Source organism: Folsomia candida, unplaced genomic scaffold, assembly GCF_002217175.1.
Source record: "Folsomia candida strain VU population unplaced genomic scaffold, ASM221717v1 Fcan01_Sc001, whole genome shotgun sequence".
In the NCBI taxonomy this organism is placed as follows: domain Eukaryota; kingdom Metazoa; phylum Arthropoda; class Collembola; order Entomobryomorpha; family Isotomidae; genus Folsomia; species Folsomia candida.
Window position 1 is genome coordinate 27303571 of NW_019091193.1, and position 21276 is coordinate 27324846.

A 21276-nucleotide genomic window follows, 5' to 3' on the forward strand; every position below is an offset into this window, starting at 1 on the left:
GTTTTTGATCAGTATGTTTTTCATTACAACAACATTACCAAACTGTAATCCTTGTTATTCCCAATGCCTCATATACATATGTACTCCAGTCAGTAATAGTTTAATACAAGCTGCCTATGAGTGTAATACCAAACCAACCTCGTTAATTTAGCGAAGTTGTCAAGAAAGAAGACCACTGATAAGTTTGCAAATTGTAGATCGCATGTTACAAAACTCGAATATAAGAAAATTTCAAGTTTGCGAGCAAAATTTAATGATTGCCATGTTCCTCCGTCGGTAAATATATTTTTTACATTCTCAGAATTACAGAATTAATTAGATTGCACTTGAAACATTGCCAAATTTGAATTGAATTTGTAAACCGAAATCTTGCATTAAGTATGTACCTGCATGTGCATTTTCATGATAATAAATTAAGAAATTTAATACTTACGATAATTTATCATCATGAAAATAAATATGTACTTGCTACATGATTTCAGTTTACAAATCCAATTCAAATTTGACAATGCTTCAAATGTAATCTAATTAATCTTATAATTCTGAGAATGCTAAAAATATATTTTTCGATGTTGAAACATGACAATCATACTTTTTTCTCGGAAGCTCGTAATTTGTAAATGTTTGATTTCTTTCAATCTCCACAAATATCAGTCAAAATTGTACGTAACCTCTACGGTCATGAGCAGGTCACCCTTATAAAAACTGGCAAATTTTTACAAGTATTATTTGTTAATCAATTAGCATTACTCATCACATCTGCTTTTGGAGTGATTTTCAATATTATTTTTAGATAACTATTTTATTTTTACTAGAATTGCGGTCGTTGTCGACGTGGCGTTGGCGTCACCAGCATTTTCATACCATCGTCCTCCTCCTCGGCCACTGAACGGTATGGACTGGACATCTCGTCTCGTTACAACTATCCATTTCATGGAATTTCAATAAATTAGAGGGATTTTTTTGTACTCTTCTTCCGATTCCTGGATACAAATAGTTGATCAATTCGACAGGGTCACCGATTTTTTATGCAAAGATGATAACTGGATTTTAAATTATTCGCAAATCGATGTGAACAACATAAAAAAAACATTTTGCAACAAATAGTCATCTTTGTATAAAAAAATAAGAAATGTACAAATTAGTTACTTACAAAAAATCTATATATTATAGATTTAACAAACACTAATTATTATTTATCTGCATTTTTCTAAATTTATCTTAAAAGTGGGCCTTCAATTTGCTGCTTACATTATCTAAATATACATGCATTAAAATAATGGTTTTCAGGAAAATTCAATAATGACTTCGCACCACAAAAAAAAATCTGATAAAATTTAGAATGGAATTAATTTAGCAACAGTTTATTAATTCTTTACAAAATAATTTCAATTTTCGAAAGATGAGTGCAAGTTTTCGAAAGCTTGCAATTTGGTTTTTTAATCTTTGCAGATCATGCAAGCATTTTAGCATACTAAAGAGGACAATGGATGGTTGAGATATTCAAGAAAAACTGATATTTGCTATGCAGAAATCCTACCTACCAAATCCTATTTGTCTCTCCATCCATCCATCCATCAGAAGGAGACGTCATGTTAGTGCTGCTGTTTGTACAAGTTTTACATGGTTGTTCTCCCTCTCATCTTATTATTCTTATTACTCATGTATCAGGGACACACAGGAGGAGAGATGCGACAAAGAGCATAATTTTAAAGAGCATAACGACATCATGTAAAAGAACTACGAATGGATTTGTAGCTTGTAAGAAAATTGGCATCTGCACAATCTCAAAACATGTTTTACAGAGTGTCTCGCTCGACGTGAGTCTCACTCTTGCATCGACCCTGCTACCGAAGACACATATTGTGCGTACATACACCGTCTCAAGTTGCCTCCTCTCGAAAAACGGTCTGATTTATAACGAGACAATTCAATCCAGTTATTACACATTCGGTTGTTGTCCATTGTCCATTTATGGTTGTGCGTGGCGTGGCGTGCTCTTTCTTCTTACAGGATTGACAATCAATCAATCAATTCGTATAAGTAGACATCGATATTCAAGTTGCACTACTGGGAACACAATAATAACAATTGTGCATTATATTATATCCCGTTGCATAATATTATTTCTCCGTTACGACATGTAAATCCGCCCCTGTGAGTATTGTCTGAATCGTAGTGCACGGAAAAGAAGGTAGTGACACTTTCCAAGTAAATATTGTCGCGTTATTATTAATTCAGGAGACAATTTGGAAAATACAATTTGGAAAAAGAAATTAGACCTGGATTTTGAAGGGAATTAGTAAGACAAGGATATTGATATATGTACATTTGCAAATTTCTGTAAGGAGGACGTGTAATTGGGGTAAGAAAATGGCTAAATAAAACCCACGTGCGCGTAAAACCAATAATGAAAAACTTATCGCGAGTGGTCATCTCTAATAAAGAAAAAGAAGAGTAATTTCGACAGTGCGTCAATTTGGACCTTAAACTAAACCTGGTGGTCGGACGGAATTATATAATTACATACGCGGAAGAAGAAGAAAACAAATCAGTCTTTGTAGAGAAAATTATTTCAATGTGACTACAAGGTTGGCATGTATAAAGCTGGTTCTACTTTATTTATTCCTGTCGGAATGCTTAAGTTATTAAATTCCTACCGTTAAAAAATGTACATTGTTGTCGATGTCCAACGGTTGGATTAATTTAATTTAACTCATGAAATTAAATTTGCATTTATTGAGCAGGAAACAAAAGTACCTATTCTCTCTATTAGTCATATCATATTTTACATTATTCGCGAATCGACGGGACCAGCATAAAAAAACATTTTCCAACCAATAGTCATCTTTACATAAAAAATAAGAAACATTTTCATGTACAAATTAGTTACAAAAAATCTATATATTATAGATTTAACAAACACTGATTATTATTTTTCTGCATTTTGCTAAATTTACCTTAAAGGTGGGTCTTCAATTTGCTGCTTACATTATCTAAATATACATGCGTTAAAATACCCGTTTTCAACAAAATTCAATAATGACTTCGCAACTCTGATAAAATTTAGAATGCAATTAATTTAGCAACAATTTATTAATTCTTTACAAAATCAATTTCAATTTTCGCAAAAACACAATTGGAAGAAAACTTGCAATTTGGTTTTTTGATCCTTGCAGATCATGTAAGCATTTTAAGAGGACAATGGATGGCTGAGATATTCAAGAAAAACTGATATTTGTTATGCAGAATTCATCATCACCCGAAATTACATATGATAAGAAAGATACGGGAAAAATATTCAAGTATTATAAAAATTTTTGGAACAATTTTACTGGTAAAATTACACTCCGTCATTTTGTATGATATTAACTTATCCAGCATAAACTTATGTACGTACAAAAAAAATAAAATATCATATTTATAAGTTGTACAATTTTTTATAATGACGTCGGAGATTACAAATTTAGTCAGATTCGTGTCATTCATTCATGACACACCGATAACTATGCATTTTCTTCCTGTATATAAACATTTATTATGTTCCAATCAGCACATTATTACTGTACCTTTCTCGCCCATTGTTTTGCACAATCGACTTCCGTACAACGACGGTAGCATTAATTTTATTAAAAGCATGCCATAAAAAACGGCGCATTCTTATGCACACATATCTTAAATAAATACATAAATGTATGTATTTATTTGTATGTATGCCACTCATTCAGGATTAATTTGCATTGTGCTCTCGCAGTGTAAAAATATGGCCAGGAATCAAAATCAACCAAGAAGAAAGAAAACGAGTGGGTGCAAGTGCTGCCTAATTTATTTACGACTATATAATATTTCTACACCTTATGCTTATTAAATACGTTCACGTTTAATTGTTCCGTGATTGGGTTTTTTTGCGTTTAAATACAAATATAACGAGTTAAACTAAATTAATCCAAGCTTTGGATAAAGTTTTAGCACAAGAAACAGAAAACCTATTATCTTATTTAGTAATATCATATTTTACATAATTTGCCATTCGACGCTGAACAACGCAAAAAACATTTCCCGTCCAATAATCATTGCATAAAAAATTGGTTACGTGCCAAATTATTCAACTATTTGAAACCAGGAACTGGAAGAGAAGTGAAAGAAAATATGTGTCTAATTTATCTGAATTCCATGAAATGCTGCATAGTTGATAGTTGTGATGATGCTAAATATTTACGTTTTAGACGAGATGTCGAGCCATTCATTGGAAGATGATCACGAGGAAGTGAAGACGGCGACACGTATGAAAATATTATGAAAATGCACTTTGAAGATAAATTTAACAAAATTCAGATAAATAAATAATTGGGTTTTCTTAAATTCATCGTAAAAATACATATTCGAAATATTCACAATTTACGGAACGGGGTCACCATCTAAATATATGCACTCAAATTAGTTTAATATATTAGTTATTGTTATTAGTATGACATGAAAATGTAATATTGACTTCGCACCACCACAATTCTCTGGATAAACTCGAAATGCAAAATTACGAACTATTATAATAATAGTAATTTACGTAGTGTTTGAAATTACATTTGTGCATTCCTTATAACAACTATTATGAAAATGAGAATGGAAATAATTCTGGTGAAATATTTATTGTTATTTATACGCATTACATGCTTGCCCATGTGGGTGATAAGCTTTTAAAAATCTGGTAAAGTCACATCTGTACTCCTTACCGGGATTGATTTGGTAACATTAAACCCCTACAAGATAGCTAACAGTTTGTTTCTGGTTAAATTTTTCATTACCAGAAAATTACTAAACGGTTATATCCGTTATTACCAATGCCGGTAGAGTCATATTTGTACTCCGGTCAGTAATAATTGAATTCCAGTTTTCTAAAAGTGCACGTTTTTTATTACAAACTCGAAAATATGAAATAGGTAAATGTTTTCACTAAAGGACAAAAGAATGAATTTAAATGGAGTTTAGCCAAAAACGTGTTAAAATTTTAATGCAAACATGTTACTCTTAATCAACAAAGTGTAACATTTTTCTGTAGAATTTAAATAAATTTTCTTTCCAACTTAAAAGTTCTTAAGAGTATCAATTCAACCACGGACCATGAAGTAATGAATTACATGTGAAATGTAATAATATTACATGAGATTAGATCCTTCGAAACCTTTTCTTTAAGGGATTTATCTAATTAAAAATTAGGATGATGTTTGCGAAAAAATCCAACATAAACAAATTGCTGGTGGCTTGAGTATTAACGTAATTGTTTCAAATTTATTTTCAAATAAATCTAAGAATTTAACAAAAACTAATTTTACAAAATTATGCTTTACTTTGTTAAGTTCATGCAAAAAATCCATTTTTATATTTTTAGTGATTTCTCCAGACTTGACAAATATCTAACGTATGTTATGTATATAATTATAATGCATGCACATTCATACATAGTCACCATGTTGTAATTTTGTGTTATAAATAAATACTACGCACAATTTTTCATGCAAAATTACAACGAATAGTAAACACGATCTGCATTATAATTAAATATATCAAACCACATTTTTTAACAAATGGAACAAATCTTACAACAGATGAATTTAACTCATTAAATTATTTGCTCTATAACTGGGCACTAAAATTATGTAACCAAGAAATTGCAGTGGTTTGCTGTCAATGTTGCGTTTGCATGAAATAAGCTATTTTAATGTACATGTTAGATATAGTAAAATCTGTAAACAAATCACGAAAAATATAAAGATGCATTTTTAACATGAATTTAACATAAAGCAGGTCTAATATTATGTAATTTGTTTCTGTTAAATGCATGCTTTTATTATATTTAACATGTAGATTAAAATAACTTATTTCACGGCAATGCAACATTGATAGCGAATTACGACAAATTTCTGGTGAACTTTGTAGTGCAAAATAAAATTTGGAATTTGTGTTTTACAAAATTAAATAATATGATATTCGTGTGTGGTACGAAACGTCAAACGTAACAAAAAATACACTTTCTTGCTGCAAGAAGAGCTAAATCTATATTAGAATTTGATTATCCGTGTAAGTAAAGAAATATTATTTCTGCAGTCTCTCATAATAATTAAGTACGTAAATAAGGAATAATTATTTGTCAAACTTTTAACCATGTAATTTACATGAAAAATAATATAGTGCTCATTTAAATGAGGTAAATGAACACTCAAAAATTAAAAGAAGTTGTGGTGTGGTGGAAGTGTGATGGTTTGCTGTCAATGTTGCATTTCCATGAAGTAAGTGATTTGAATGCACATATTAGATCTGGTAAAATCTCTGGCAAAATCTGGTATTAGAGGTAAAATCTGTGAACAAATTACGAAAAATTTAAAGATGCATTTTTAACAGGAAATTAAAATTTAACACAAATTAAATGTAACATTATGTAATTTGTTTTTGTTAAATTCATGATAAATATGCATCTTCATATTTTTTGTGATTTCTTGGATTTTGCTATACCTAACATATACATTAAAATAACATGATAATGCAACATTGACAGCGAATTACGACAAATTCCTGGCGAACTTTATAGTGCAAAATAAAATTTGGAAATTGTGTTTTACAAAATTAAATAATATGATATTCCTATCTGGTACGAAACTTTGCAAAAAATACACTTTCTTTGTTGCACGAAGAGCTAAATCAATATTAGAAATTGATTACCCCTAAATTTAGAGATATTATTTCTGCAATCTCTCATAATATATAATGAAGTACTTAAATAATGAATAATTACTTGTCAAACTTTTAACCATGTACATATATGAGCACTCAAAAATTAACAAAGTTGTGGTGTGGTGGAAGTGTGATGGTTTGCTGTCAGTGTTGCATTTCCATGAAATAAGTGATTTTAATGTACATATTAGATCTGATTAAATCTGTGGTAAAATCTGGTATTAGAGACAAATCACGAAAAGCATTGAAATACATTGTTAGGATCGATTTAACATAAAGCAGATGTAACATTATTAGTTTGTTAAATTCATGCAAAATTCATCTTCATATTTATGACTTTTCTATAATCTGAAACATATAACAATCCAAATGTTTTCAAAAACATGTTGTTGCTTATAAAATTATGTGTACTAATTTAAATAGCCAGATTATATTTTTTAAAATATAGAACTAAAAAATGAATATTTTATGAAAATTCCAACTTTTAGTATAATTCAGAAACTCCGAATTTTCGGATGATTCGGACAGTCTCAGGCACAAAAAGGCAGGAGAATTTTGTACCCTCGAAGCGCCTTTTGCTTTGTCGGTTGTCGGGTCATTTGCTCTCATCCTCAGTCAGGCTGAATTTTCCTCCGCGTCAGGATCTCCAAAATTTTAGTAGTAAATTAAATCCTCAATTTTCAATTAACTGAAATTAACTTAACTATAATTGAAGTTGATGGAATTGGTGTGAAAACAAGGTATTTTAATTCTGCCAAGTGAATTGGAATTAAATTGTGAACAAATATATTTTAACTGCCGCAATTTACGGGCCGTAAACGTGGATTTCAAATTGAACTTTTCAATTCCACAAAAAATATCTAATATATTTTGACAGCCAAAATATATTTGTTGATAATTTAAATAATATTTATGGAAGTCGAATTTTAACAAAAAGTAAAGTGGTGGATTTCAATTCCACAAAAAAATATTATTTTCTTTTCACTAATATTTTATACATATTTTGATAAACTTGTGTGGCTCTATAGTGTATAGTGATTACTATCAATATTTTTTGACAGGACTGAACTCCAAATATTTTATTTTTAGTCAAAACAAAATTTTGACAGAATATTTTGTCTTTATTTTAGATATCTATTACATGCATACTCAAATGGATAGAAAAAGAAAGGCGGTGGGACTTGGCCCACCACCACCACCTGCAACGGGGGGGCCTTCGAAAACAAACGACACTGTAACCCCTACCCCTAAGGCTGCGCCAGTAAAACAGAGCCTAGGACGAACTCCTCAGCCCACCGTCAAGGGCAGCCTCACCCCCTCCACAACAACACCACTACGAGGAATAAGGGCCTCGACTTCAAATCCGAAACAGCCAATTTCGTCAACTCCGGTCACCACTACTACTACCACCACGAACAGGACTCGTGGCATCAAACCTGTTCCTACGATGGGTAAAAAGCCCGTGGTGGGGAGTAGGCCCACAGTTAGGTCCAAATTACTCGACCAACCGACCTCTTCCGCACCCATGCCGACTAACGAGGATATTTCGAAACTGCGTGAACTCCTCGCTCTCCAAAATGATATTGTTAGCTACAAGGAGACGTTGGCAGAGCGGTGAGTCATTTAGCTTTTGAAATATAACAGTAATTTATTACAACTACGTGAAAATAATAAATTTTCACTTTCTGCCACAGAAATGTAAAATTAGGAGAGCAACAGGTGAAACTCCACAGTCAAGATGATATTATCAAAAACCTCCAGGCGGACCAAGTCAAATCCAACATGGAATTGAGCGATTTAAAGAATGAGATTTCGTCAATGAATAAACTTCTCAACGACGAAGTGTTGACAAGGATTAAACTTCAGTCGGAAGCTCGTCGAAGAGAAGACCTCGAGCATGAACAGGTTTTGAAGTTATCCCAGTTAGAAGCTGAGGCTGCTCTGAAAGAGGAGGAAATTAAGAAGAAGAAGGACGTCATCCGGGAGCAAGAGGAGTGTATCAGCCTGTTAAAGAAGTTGGCATGCGCCAATAGTTCTACGAGTAAAGTGTTTGATGACAAAGTTCTGAACTTATCAAACAATTCGAAGGTATGAGACGAGACAAAGTATTTTTAATAATTCATGTCATTTTGGGACAACGGTGTAGTTAAATTCGAACAAATTAGTATAAAATAATCAAATCCAATCCAAAAAGTCATAAAATACAATTATTTCCGAATTTTAATAATTCCTAAAATTTTCTTGGTTCTTTATTAACTAGAAATGTCGTCTGTCAATCTCCACAATGCAAACAAACCTGTCAAAAAATTTTGATGAGGTTGAACGTCGCTTTAACGAGACAACATCCTCCCTCCGCTCCGAGTTGGACGAAGTCGTCAAGAAGAATCTTGACCTCACGGAAGCTATCACAGCGAAGGACATCGCCCTTCAACAGCTCCAAGGACGACTGGAAGAGTCGCGACAGGCAATTGAGGAAAAGGTTGACACTGATGCTAAAAGTAAGAGCTCACAGGACTCGTTGCACTGCGAAGTAGTCACTTTGACAAAGAAGATTGGCGAGTTGGAGGCTGAGCTGGAACACGAAAGGCTCTCGTCTTTGCAAGTAGATTTGCTGGAGGGACAGCTCATGCAAATGACACGGATGAATCGAAATTTAACGGCGAAAGTGGAGAGCTTAGAAGAAACTTCGGCTGAATTTCAAAGCTGGATGCAAGAGAAAGAAAAATATTGCGATGAGATGGAAAGAAAAGTATTAGCACAACACGTAAGTTTAATTAATTCAGCCATAATTCAGAATTCATAAATTGTACAAGTTGACCGTCGCTACATTATTTGTAAAGTTTACTAGATTAAAAACAATGACTTGGGAGTCACTCCCTTTTTGTTATGAAATTATTATTTTTTAATCCTACATATAATTTACTTAAATAATTCTTATTGCAATTTGAGATACGATAACAAGTTCATGAACCTAATGGATATGTGTTTGGAAGTTCAAATTTATCACATTTTTACAGAAAACGATCGTCCAAGTTGACAAGGAAGTACAATGCGCCTTGGATACTCAACTAACAAAGAGTATGGATAACGACGTCCCTTGCTCATCAGATCTTATGGAACCAGTTGTTCAACTAGAAGCCCAGTTGGCTGACGCTGTGAAGTCCTTGACCCTCAAGGAAGAACAATTCATTGGTCTCGAAAAAGACTTCAGCATCACCAAGGCTGATCTTCACTTAGCCCACTGCGAGAATATAGAAGTCACCGAGAAGAATTCTCAGCTTATTCAGGAAAATGCCGTGTACTCCAAGGAGATCGAAGTATACAAGAGATACGCTCAAATTTATCAGGATTCAAAATCAGAAATTGTCGAACTTAAGGAGACGCTTGCCAAAAAGGAGGAACAACTCGTCTCTCTGACAAAAAACGTAAACGAAGAGATGGAGAAGGTGCGATTGTCAGAAATTCAGCATAATCAATTGACAGAAGGTGAGCAAAATATTAAGGAAGATTTGCATTTTATATTAAATTGCCGGCATAATTTAATTTTCGTGACGTTTCAGTGTGCAATGGCAAAGCTAAGTGCTTGGAAATTGAAGTAAAGCGACTGGAGGAACAGCTAAGACAAACGACAAATGTGTTGGAGGAGAAGGCCTGTAAAGTCGAAAGTCAACGATTGGTACTTATAAGTTACATATTAGTATATCGTATCGTATTAGTTTAGGCGACTTTATAAAATAAGCTGCAATTATGAAGATTAGAAAATAATCTTTGAGAAATGGTTAATTTTAGAAATTGTCAACGTAACATGTCACGAGGTAAATGATTTCAATGTCTTCTTAAATTTAGAGCTTGGCACTATTACGAGAAGCTACTACAATTCAGGAAGAACAACTCAAGAAATTCGAAGATTCATATTCTGCACAAATCACGGAACTGGAGCAACTTGAAGCCGATAAGTAATTACAATCAGTTTTATGCTCAATACTTTGTCAGATTTGGTTAAGTTTTGCGAGATGACAAAATTAAGAGGCTAATTTTCATTAAGAAATGAAAATTTGTGCAGCTTGAAGTATTCTCAAGAATCTTACAAAGATTTTCGTACCCTTTAATTTCCTTATTTCGCTCTTCTAGGAAGTCACTTCGCTTGGAAGTGCTTACTTTGCAAGAGGATTTATCTCGAGTGAATTCCATGCTGGAAGAGAGCAAAAGCAGGGAGACTATTTTGGAAGGTCGTATTAAAAATGGACATTTGGCTCGTTTTACGTTCGAGACTACAGCACATAAGGAGATTAAAGCCCTCGAGAAGAATGTAGAAGATCTCAGTTTGGCCAAGGCAGAGATCTCGCAAACCCTTCGTCGCGTTCAGAAGGAGTTGGACAAGGCCAATTTGGCCAGTGAGAGCTCACAGCGTCTGGTTGAGGCTTTAGAGAAAGACAATGACACCTGCACTGATGAAATAGTCGAGTTGTCACGAAGGGTAAAATTATTCTGAACTTTCTTTACGAATTGCAGATCTATCTATTTGATTATAAATTTTATCTAGCCAATCTTTTTTATAATATTAATGACCTATTATATCTAAAATGTTATTGGCTTTTTGTAGAATACTGAGCTCTCGAAAGAGATTGGAGTGCTTCGCGAAGAAATCGGTGAAATTATTGAACGATCAGACGATTTTAAGAATCGGTAATTTTTAAGATTAAAACTACTCGCTCATCCTCAATTTTTATGAATTGCAAAACACATTCACTTTTCCTTAGCTACGAAGCCCTTACTTCACGCCAAGTCAACCAAGAATCGATGGACCTCGAGGTTTTCGAGGAGAATTTGAAACTAAAAGTAACAATCCGACAGCAGTCAAAATTAATTGACTTCTTGCAAGTCAAAAATCAACATTTGTTGAAAAAGAAGGAGAAAAAGTTCCAGCTGTTTGGAAAGGGGTCGATGAATCGTGGGGACGAGAATGTGAGTCCGCCACCACAGTGCACCAGCCGTGAAGATCTCAAGGCGTGGTCGGCGAGGTACAGGGAAGCGAAGGTATATGTAATTTACTTCTGTAAGATGATGTCAACTCTTCAATCTTGTAAATTATTTAACGCTTAAATATTCGGCTGAAGGTTCTTAACGCTTCATAATTTTTGTCAAGTCTACGCCGTTGAAAAATCCAAACTTTGTACATTTCTTTCATAAAATGTTTGGTTATGATGTTGACATGAAATGGATAATTTGCATAACACCTTATATTGATGCCAGAATTGATTTTTATTATTAGCCCACCCCCACACTGACTCCTGTCAACCTCATCCGTGAACATTTCCACGTTCAAGAGCTCGAAAAAACGAGAGATTCTCTTCGCACGAAATTGGCCAGTTTGCAAGAAGGGGACGCCGGAAAGTGTCAAGCCTCATCGCTTACAAATATTTCTCCCAAGAAGGAGGACTGCCTTCTTCTAAAAACCAAGGAGGGTACCAATTAGTTTATGTCAATGCCATGTAACAAAGTCTAAATTTTAGTGATCTCGCTTATCTCAATTATGTAAACCCGCCCATCTATCCACATTTTACTTTTGTTACCGTTTTACTTGGTAGATATTTTATCTATTTATTATGCTGCAACTATCCACAGAATGTGTTCAAATAAAGTATGTTCGAATCTGTATGTAAGTTAGGATGCCAAATATTTATAAGCAACCTTTGTAAATCTGGCAGGCAGATTCAGCCTAGTTCCTATGTAAGTACTTAATGAACTTCAATCAATCCTCATCTGTAATTCTCTAGTTTATGCACATCTCAAAATACCGTGAACAAGGTTCAAACATTTTAGTAAAGTATTTATTATTTTTGTACGTTCATGTTGTAGAGCAATATCAATCCATAATTAGTTTTTACTTAACTTTTACAAATATTAATGTATATTGCCATTTTCACTGTTACAAATAAAGCTGAATCACGGAGAGAGAAACGAGTCATACAACATTACATATTTTGATACTTCTTACATTTACTACTTTACTATATATTTGTTTTATTATAACAAAATAAATAAAACGATTGTTTCTCCAGACATAAAATTGAGTAGATATTTTTTTAATTGATTGTTAATTATTGGATTGAATATCTTATTTATCTTGTCACCGCCATCACCAACAGTCACAGACATATTGACTTAACTTGTCAAAATTATCGCAATTCCCTAACAACAAACTGACCACATCATCCTCCATGATTAATTTTAATTAACTAATTATTAATAAGCCATAGAAAGCTCGGATGTAATAGTATTATTACGAAATGTGGAGGAAATTGATTAATTATCATTCATTTTTTATTGCCATTAGACGAGGTCTGAATTATTATTGTCCGCGTTGGTTTGTCCGACGTAGATTGGTTTCCGGATTCTTGAAGAATCAGGTAATTTGAGTTCGGATGAGGAGACGACCAAGCTCAGCGGAGATGACGATGCAGAAGAGTGTTGGAGGTTGAGGTTCCCGTGAGGTTGCAAATTCTCATCGTGTGAAGATCCGTTCTTGGTGAGTATGTAGCTACGAGTAGCTGAATCGACGCTGGAATTGGTGTTGCCTGGTCCTCGTTTAGTTTCAATTATGGGTTCGATGTGGCTGGTGGGGTCATCTGAAAGGAAACAAATCAGGACGAATATAATACATGTTTATGAGCATGGCCAAGATGTTTGGAGGACGCGAAACTTACGAATATCCGAACTTTGTAGGAACTGTTGTTGCTTGTTCTGTTTGGCTTTCCGCTTATATTTTGAACTTCGGCGTAGAAAGCCACGAAATACGCTGGAGGATTGGCTCGATCCAGTCTGTTGGAAATGATGTTATAAAACTAGTTTAACAACAACTATATGACCAACAATGGATACGGTTAGAAGTAGTTAGCGTACCTTGGTTGAAGCTAAGTCATCATCGTCAAATCCGCTCGGATCAAGGCAACCGTCGTGAACGACGTGGTTTGTTATCTCTTCGAGTTGCGGGTCTGGAATTGAAAAACAAATATTTCATTCGCATATTGGTTACTTTCTTTCAGTCTTTTCAACATTAACAACAGTTAATGTTGAAAACATGTAACAACAGTTTACATGTCATTTAATCACATTGTTTTTAGGTCAATTTTTGGATTAGTACTATTTCGCACTTAATCTCGTATGATTATTAACGCTTTTTAATATTTGATACACACACCTTTACATTTCACCAACAAATTATGCCCATCCAGTCTCGCCATGGGCATTTTTATATCAATCCTTTCCCCTGTTTCGATCTTATATTAAAAAAACACTGAAAGTTAGTATTACAAATCTTTATATTTCTTCACAACGTACTGTAGTACTCACGTCATAAACGAAGACATTATCCAGCTTCAGTCCATGTTGGGAGAGAATGGGTTTCAAAACCTCGGCCACTTTTCGAAACGGGTTCGCTCGCACGCCAACTTTCCACCCCTTGGGCAACTCTATCCCGATGAAGGACCGCGGCTCCACGCGGATCTCCTTTGCCGTCATCTCTGACGCTTCCAAATTCAAGTCGAGCGCCTGAAAACAAATCAGTAAGTAAAAAGTTTACAAAATTATTATGTTTATGTTCTTTAACTTCATCAAAGTTTTCAAACATCTCACAAGAATTATACGACTTGCAAGGCTTTCGTAAATAACGAACGTATGTAAGCGACAATCAGCGTTAACAATTAATTATTTCGTTAATTTTACAATTAAAATATATGATTTATACTGATTAAAATATATATTAATACATATGATTTATACTGATTAAAATATATATTAATACATATGATTTATACTGATTAAAATATATATTAATACATATGATTTAACCGTTACAAAGAGTGAATATAACGATTTCTTCGTCATTTATCTACCCACCTTTCCAGTGGCTACATTGACCACTTCGAACGCTGCGTAATGGAATTCCCTCTTTTCCAAGAGCCTCTGCACTACGATGGAGAGTGACTCACCCGGCCGACAGGGCAGCACGGTTGTCGAGTTGTCGGGAAGCGTTACTCTGCAAAGTTTGTAACTTTGTCTTCGACTGTCATCCGTGTCAGAGCTTTCAGCCTGTGACAATACAATCCGTAATTCGTACATTGTTTAACATATAAAAGTACTTAGTTACTTACATTCTGATTTATTGCGGTCCTCTGGATGAACGAAATATCAGAGTTTAATCGGTCCGAATCGTCCTACACAATCATAACAATTATAGTTAGTTCATCAAATGCATGTCTTAAAAGAAAATTTAGATACGTACGATAAGAAAAATCATTAAATTCTGTATAGCAATTATTAGCAATAACATGAAAATTGCATTAACGTATTCACCAAAAAATCGAAAATGTCAATTAATACGCCAGAACAGGGATTCACATCAAAATTAATGTGATTTCTCTATAACATGCAACAAAGGATGGGCAGGTTTTTTCTAATAAGGAGGAATGAATCCCACCTTAGACTTGGCCTTGTTTTTGGACCGATTTTTAATGTTCCAGGGGAGGAGTGACCTCCGTCGTCCGTCCAACTTATGCGACTTTACTGAGTCCTGGTCAGAAGAGTCGGACGTGTCGCCGTAATCGGGGAGAGTAAGGGCGCCCGTGGAGTAGTCGCGGTAGGTGTCCGAACGGAGGAATCGTGGGTAGCAGTCAAACTTGAGGAGATTATAGACCTGGCCGAGGGGAAGGTCAAACATGTCGGGAGTGGGTTGAGGAAGCAGCTTCTCGGCTTGGGAACGTGCCTGGAAAGAAACATCAAAGAGTATGTTTTCATTAATCTTTTGTTACAAAGTCTTTGCATTTATTCGTAAATATTAGGATATTTACATATGCATGCAAATGTAGAGCATCTTGTTGACTCCAGATTATACAAATCAAATGCAACAATTATTATTTTAACAAACAAGAGTTGAAAAATATTCGAAAAAGTTGGCAAATCGAAAGGTCTTTTAAATAATTCAACATTCGCAACTTCTAACGACCCTAGACATTTAAAAACTAATTCGCACTCTTAATAAATGTATGAAAATTAGGTTAACGTAAGATAATTGAATTTTTTATATAAAAAATAGTAACAGAGTTTGTTATCACAACGCTTCACCTCACCTGAAAGTCGACATTGACCGGATCAGTGGCTCCATTTTGAACATAGCGTTGGAAAATGTTGGCTGCGAGTGAGATCCTTTGACACTCGGTCAGATTAGGGTACACCTTCTTGTAACGAACGCAATCGTTGTAAAACAAGATGTTCTCCGCGGAGAATTCATGTTGCAGGAATTCCTACAAAAAAACATGAAACATAAGAATACAGTTAGCGATACATTACGTGGGGGGGGGGGGCTGGTGGTAACAAATTCCATCAAATGTGAGGTGTTGTGTAGCATAATTTATCAACGACCCCATAATATCCCTTGATCTGGATAGCTTACCGTGAACACGTCCCGTCCACAGTGGTCGGCGAGAAGATTTTCAATATTCTCCGCCCAGGACTCGAAACGATTCATTTCTCTCTTTGGTTTCGGGGGACGAGGAACTTTGAATTCCCAAAAGGCTGCTACATCCCCAGAAGATTTAGTCGTCGTGGGAGTGGACAGCTCCTGCAAAGAAAGTAATCAAACATTATGTATCAATTATTCCAGGTTGTTATAAACATTCAACTGATTGATGATGAGACGACGAAAATGTATTATTTAATTTCGAGACCAAAGTAAATACCAAATCATAACATCGACCTGCAATGCATACGACGACACCCACTACTAATCATCCACTAATGAATGGTTAAGTCAATAGCTCAGTTAAAGTTAATAGTTCCGCTATGTGATATCACCTCACTTTGTGTGCAGACAGACGCGATATACAGAAAATTATTTAAGGCAGGCAAATGTTGCATGTGGTTTGGTCACAGGAATGAAGTTACGAATGAAAAGTGAGAACCTAAATAAAACCACTGATATCATCCAAGCCATATTTACTCAATATTTATAATAACACTATAATTTACGACAACGATATATAAATTTCTACTTTCCTTTTCCTTGCGGTGTGTTTGGTTAAAAATTTAATTGTATTCGTACCCGTTTTATGGCTTCATTCATACCTACGCTAACTAACTATGTATGCACGTATGAAATTGGAGACAAAGGGGAGGCAAAGTTGCGAAATATATGAATTTCACAAAAAATATAAATATCAATATGTAATATGACCGATTGTGAGAATTTGCATTGTTGTGCTTATTACCTTATTCAGGGCTGGAGTAGACCCAATATTTCCGATTATCGATTCAACCCTACCCCCACTTGAGTCACACACTTTGCCACCCTCACTGAACACTTCGGGAGAACACAGATTGTCCAAACTCCGGGACCCACTCTTCCTCGCCAGTTTTTTACTCTTGGTGGGGGAGGAAGTCAAAACCTGTCTAAATACTGACTCCTCCTCCTCCTCATCGTGGATTGATTGCTGATTATGACTTGGAGATGGTGTGACCACAACGTCAACCTCGATATGTCTCGGAACACCTGAAGTGGAGGGGGAGTTATGATGTCTGGTCGAAATTCGTCTATCCCTGGGCAATTCGGAGTTCGAATTGGACATTAAGATCTCCTGAAGAGAGAGCGGATCGGTTTCAAAGGAGTTCCTAGTTTGTCTCCCTCCTGGGAGAGAAATGCTTCCAGACACGGTAGAACTCGCGCCGTCACAGTCGACACAGTCTGACCGTCGATATGAGGAGAACGTGACAGGCAGGGATTTTCCGGATGAGGGAGATGACGTGATTTTATTGTTGTGATGATGAGATCTACTCGTGAGATCCCTTGATGGAGGAGATCTCTGGTCGAACATGATTCCTTCACTTTCTACAATGTCGTAAATCCTGGTAGAAGATGAATTATTCCTATCGTTAAATTCGTCCCTGAATCCCACACCGGAGTCGGAATTGCTTGAATTGGTACAATTTTCAAGTCTTATTGATGCCTCGCTGGGGGAGCGTTGTTGTTGCTGCTGCTGTGAAGGTCTGACTTCGTCCTGATCTCGGGTCCCGTGCAGACGAAGAATTGAACTCAACACGGGGTCTGCCGTGGCTGGAAATTCGACGCACTCCTGTAGTCCTAGCACCTGTCCATATTTCGGAAGTGGGAGCGAACTACAGGTAAAACCAAAGGTTCGTGCTCTCCTCAAGTGGTCGGAATGACTCAAAAGTTTGGGATCCACCATAAATACGTGGCAAGAATATGTTGCTGATGACGAGGTACACGTCACAAGTCCAAAGAAACGACGATCCTCGTTATACGCACCGCAAAATGAGATTATTCCTGAAGAATAGAAGGCCAACGGGGGGCCGGTCGTGGCGTTTTGGTGCGAACCAAAGAGGCAAATTCCATTTGGTTTGATTCTCAGGAGGACGATGCTTCTCATCTGGGAAGTAAAAATAAATAAATATTATTATTGGTGGTGGTGGTAATAGTAGTGGTGGTGGTGATTATGATGGGTAAATGGGATACGCATATCTATCAGTTAGTTGGTAAACAGTGCAAGAATAACACAGTACTTATGATAGTTTTGTTTAATTTAGACTAATAAAGACCTCGTCTGATTTATAATGAGTGGATATTATTTCCTCACCCTCCGCTCAACCCGGAGCCGACGAATGCACGCAGTTAGGGCTTGTAATCGTTTTCTCTCCTCAATTGCTGGTATCTCGGCTGATCCGACGTACCCAACAACGGCTTGATAACAACGATAAGAGTTGGGAGAGGATGTAGTAGTATTACTTGTTGTGGTGATCATATTGGTATTGTGATTGAACTGACTTAGTTGTTCCTTAATGGAAGGTCTGCTTGTTCGGCAGTTATTGTTACTATTGCTTAAACTGGTCCGGCTTGTGTTGGGGAAGGGATAAAGATTCTTGTTGTCTTGAGAGGAAGTGGTGGCAAATACGCGAACACTTTCCACCCCGATTTTTGTAGCGGTGTTACGAATTGTTCGCAAGGGTAGGGCAGGGATGGGGGACTCTTCGCCAAGAAGGGAGGTGGCAACAGAGGGTGTGGTGGTTGGTGTGGAAATGGGGACGGACAAGGAACGTGTCGCGGAGTGAGGGGCTGTTTTGTGCTGATGGAGAGAGTCAAAGTGGTCATCGGCACTGTTCGAGTTGCTCGTCGTGGTGATGGTAGTGTTGCGTTTCGATTTGCCTCCAACTCGAGCACGATTATTCTGATATTTTGGACGAGGTTGGGTTATCTGTTTGTAAATAAGGAGATAGAAGGTTACTTAATATGCAACAATGGGTAGATGAATTATAGATTTAGCAAGATGATTATTTCGAAAATATTAAACTTCAAAGTTACTAATCAGTGATTAGTAATCACAAAATTGACATTCTTTTTAAACCGCTTTTTTGAAATTTGAGTATTACTGGTTATAATATTCGAATGTACCACACGTTCGTATGTTGTCGTTGCCACCTCTTTACAAATCTGATACAGTTACAAATCTCGGCGTTACTGAAATTATACTAAATGATAACTTCCTACCTGGAGATCTCCTTCCTCATCCGAGCTCTCACTAAAGTACGAATCTGTCACGTGAAGGCGCAAAAGTCCGGTACACTTTCCGATAAGGGCGACGACCTCGTCATGCGCCAAATGAGACACATCCCTCCCATTAACGCCGACGAGACAATTCCCTGGGTGGAGGTTGGCCCCAGAAGCTGGACTTCCCTCCACAATACAGCGAAGAAGGCACGGTTTTTGTCCCGAAATGGTAAATCCGTACCCCACCTTTCCCCTGGTCAGTTCCACCAGCCGGATCCCGTTCCGATTAAGACTTGTCAACGTGGAGGCCGAGGTCATCCCGCTACCAATCCCACTGCCAATTGTCGCCCCACCGCCACTCGTCGTCGTAGTCGTGACACGTTTCTTCCTCCTACGCGGCATCATCAATCCGACACCACCGCCCCCCAAATTTGGGGAGGGCGCTGTTTGCTGCATTATTTCCATTTTTAACTAATCCTTCTTAAGTTTCTTCCCCACTCGTCGGATCAGCTGGGCAACAAGAAGCGCAGAACGAGGACATGATCACGGTTTCGACTATTACTTGAGCAACCTGTTGATTAAAAATTATTCTTAAAACTTGAACAATTATATCAACAAAGTTAACTTAATCATCCCCAGCGACCTTTGTAAGTTTATAAACTGTGTAAACTTTAAGATGTTATGGACAAATTGTACACAATTAAAGACCACGCATCTCAATTTGAAATATAAGTTTTAAATAGATGAAGAATTTTTTAAACAATAGTCTACTAATCTTTCTTGGTGTGATTTTAGCTTCTACATTTTTTAAAAAAGCTTTACCTGATATAAATTTTGAGAATTAATTTATCTTGATTTCGATTCTTCTGCTGGAGGGCAGTGAAATTCCTCTTTTTGATGTCGGAAACAGTTTCTTCTACTCTACGACTAAATGAACAAGTAGAAATCACGACCAACCAGTAAAATACTAAAAAAGTAGACAACAATCCAATCCACACTTGAGTAGTAACAACTGTCTCTCTTTCTCACTTGTAAAATAACGCACTGCTCTCCCGTCAGAAGTGCGGTGGTGGTGATTGCCATTGGTTGGTGGCATAAGAATCCCATTGTTGTCCACTATATACGAGATATACGGGTCACATTGTTATTGTTTGTTGTGAGGAGAGGGTTCACAAATCACAGGTCAACTCGTAATTTTTTTAGATACCGTAAAAAAACACCCCTCCTTTTAACATGTGGCGCAAGTGGAGGTGTTCCCCTCCTCTCAGTACATACTTTTAAAGAATGGTCGCTGGCGACGAGGAGAGAGAACTTTTTAAATTTGCATGCATGCACCACAATTACAAACCCTTTCACAATAATGAGTGAAACTAAGGAACTTGAAAAAAACTATGATAATGATAAATACGACCACTTTACATACTCACAAACCACCACCTACATGTGTACATCATTCGCGTTAGAGTGAACAAAGAGAATCCACTGCTGATGTAATGTGATCCTAAAGTTAAGTTGTATGAAGTATGTGACGCTGATGAGGATCACTGAAATTTTAATGACACCCGCAACATTGATTATAAATAATCAACATTCTCAAATTATGATGCTGTGTACCAAGTATTGTGTAATTTATAGATACAAAATTTTAGTTTTAGTCGACCTTGGACATGCTGTTGTTCGCATTAGAAAGGTCATATATGGATGAAATTAGCATCAAACAATTGATTGAGGCTGGTGCTCACTTATGCGACATATGCGACTTTTGTGTGATTTGCGACAAATTCCAAAAAGGTGAAAGTTAAGGTCATCGAGGTCACGGATCTGTGCATTCTTCAAAACGAATCAAGAGAATATCTTTGTGATCATTTTAAGCCCATGTTGGACCAAATCGGTCCAATGGTTATCTCAGGACGAAACGAAGGGAGATGTCAACCCCTCTTTGACAAAGTTTCCTCCATTTGCGCCACATGAAAATTTTTTGAGACCCAAAATTG

The 21276-nt window shown here is 36.1% G+C and overlaps 2 protein-coding genes across 2 annotated transcripts; one reads left to right on the forward strand and one right to left on the reverse strand.

The window, feature by feature from the left end:
* The first annotated feature begins 7303 nt into the window (after positions 1-7303).
* On the forward strand, positions 7304-12789 carry LOC110849383 (citron rho-interacting kinase). The gene is made up of 11 exons (XM_022096790.2): positions 7304-7466; positions 7857-8340; positions 8421-8814; positions 8987-9490; positions 9744-10212; positions 10287-10402; positions 10573-10682; positions 10858-11203; positions 11330-11412; positions 11487-11763; positions 11999-12789. Exons 2-11 carry the CDS (start codon positions 7868-7870, stop codon positions 12200-12202), a joined length of 2976 nt encoding a protein of 991 aa, XP_021952482.1. The 5' UTR covers positions 7304-7466; positions 7857-7867; the 3' UTR covers positions 12203-12789.
* Positions 12540-20314, reverse strand: LOC110849372 (regulator of G-protein signaling 12). The gene is made up of 14 exons (XM_022096781.2): positions 20105-20314; positions 19283-19853; positions 18375-18989; positions 16992-18167; positions 16178-16345; positions 15855-16028; positions 15206-15490; positions 14880-14942; positions 14626-14817; positions 14080-14277; positions 13928-14006; positions 13630-13721; positions 13434-13548; positions 12540-13355 (listed from the first exon to the last, which is right to left on the reverse strand). Exons 2-14 carry the CDS (start codon positions 19745-19747, stop codon positions 13060-13062), a joined length of 3918 nt encoding a protein of 1305 aa, XP_021952473.1. The 5' UTR covers positions 19748-19853; positions 20105-20314; the 3' UTR covers positions 12540-13059.
* Between the last annotated feature and the right edge of the window lie 962 nt (positions 20315-21276).

What these genes read in the sequence shown, in the direction of transcription:
- LOC110849383 (XM_022096790.2), top strand. Translation starts at nt 7,868, where the DNA reads ATGCATACTCAAATGGATAGAAAAAGAAAGGCGGTGGGACTTGGCCCA. An exon ending in AAGTCGAAAGTCAACGATTG is followed by an intron (nt 10,403 to 10,572) that starts GTACTTATAAGT and finishes TCTTAAATTTAG; the next exon opens with AGCTTGGCACTATTACGAGA. An exon ending in TAGTCGAGTTGTCACGAAGG is followed by an intron (nt 11,204 to 11,329) that starts GTAAAATTATTC and finishes GGCTTTTTGTAG; the next exon opens with AATACTGAGCTCTCGAAAGA.
- LOC110849372 (XM_022096781.2), bottom strand. Translation starts at nt 19,747, where the DNA reads ATGGAAATAATGCAGCAAACAGCGCCCTCCCCAAATTTGGGGGGCGGT. An exon ending in CTACTCCAGCCCTGAATAAG is followed by an intron (nt 16,346 to 16,991) that starts GTAATAAGCACA and finishes CTTTCTTTGCAG; the next exon opens with GAGCTGTCCACTCCCACGAC. An exon ending in CCTACAAAGTTCGGATATTC is followed by an intron (nt 13,356 to 13,433) that starts GTAAGTTTCGCG and finishes GTTTCCTTTCAG; the next exon opens with ATGACCCCACCAGCCACATC.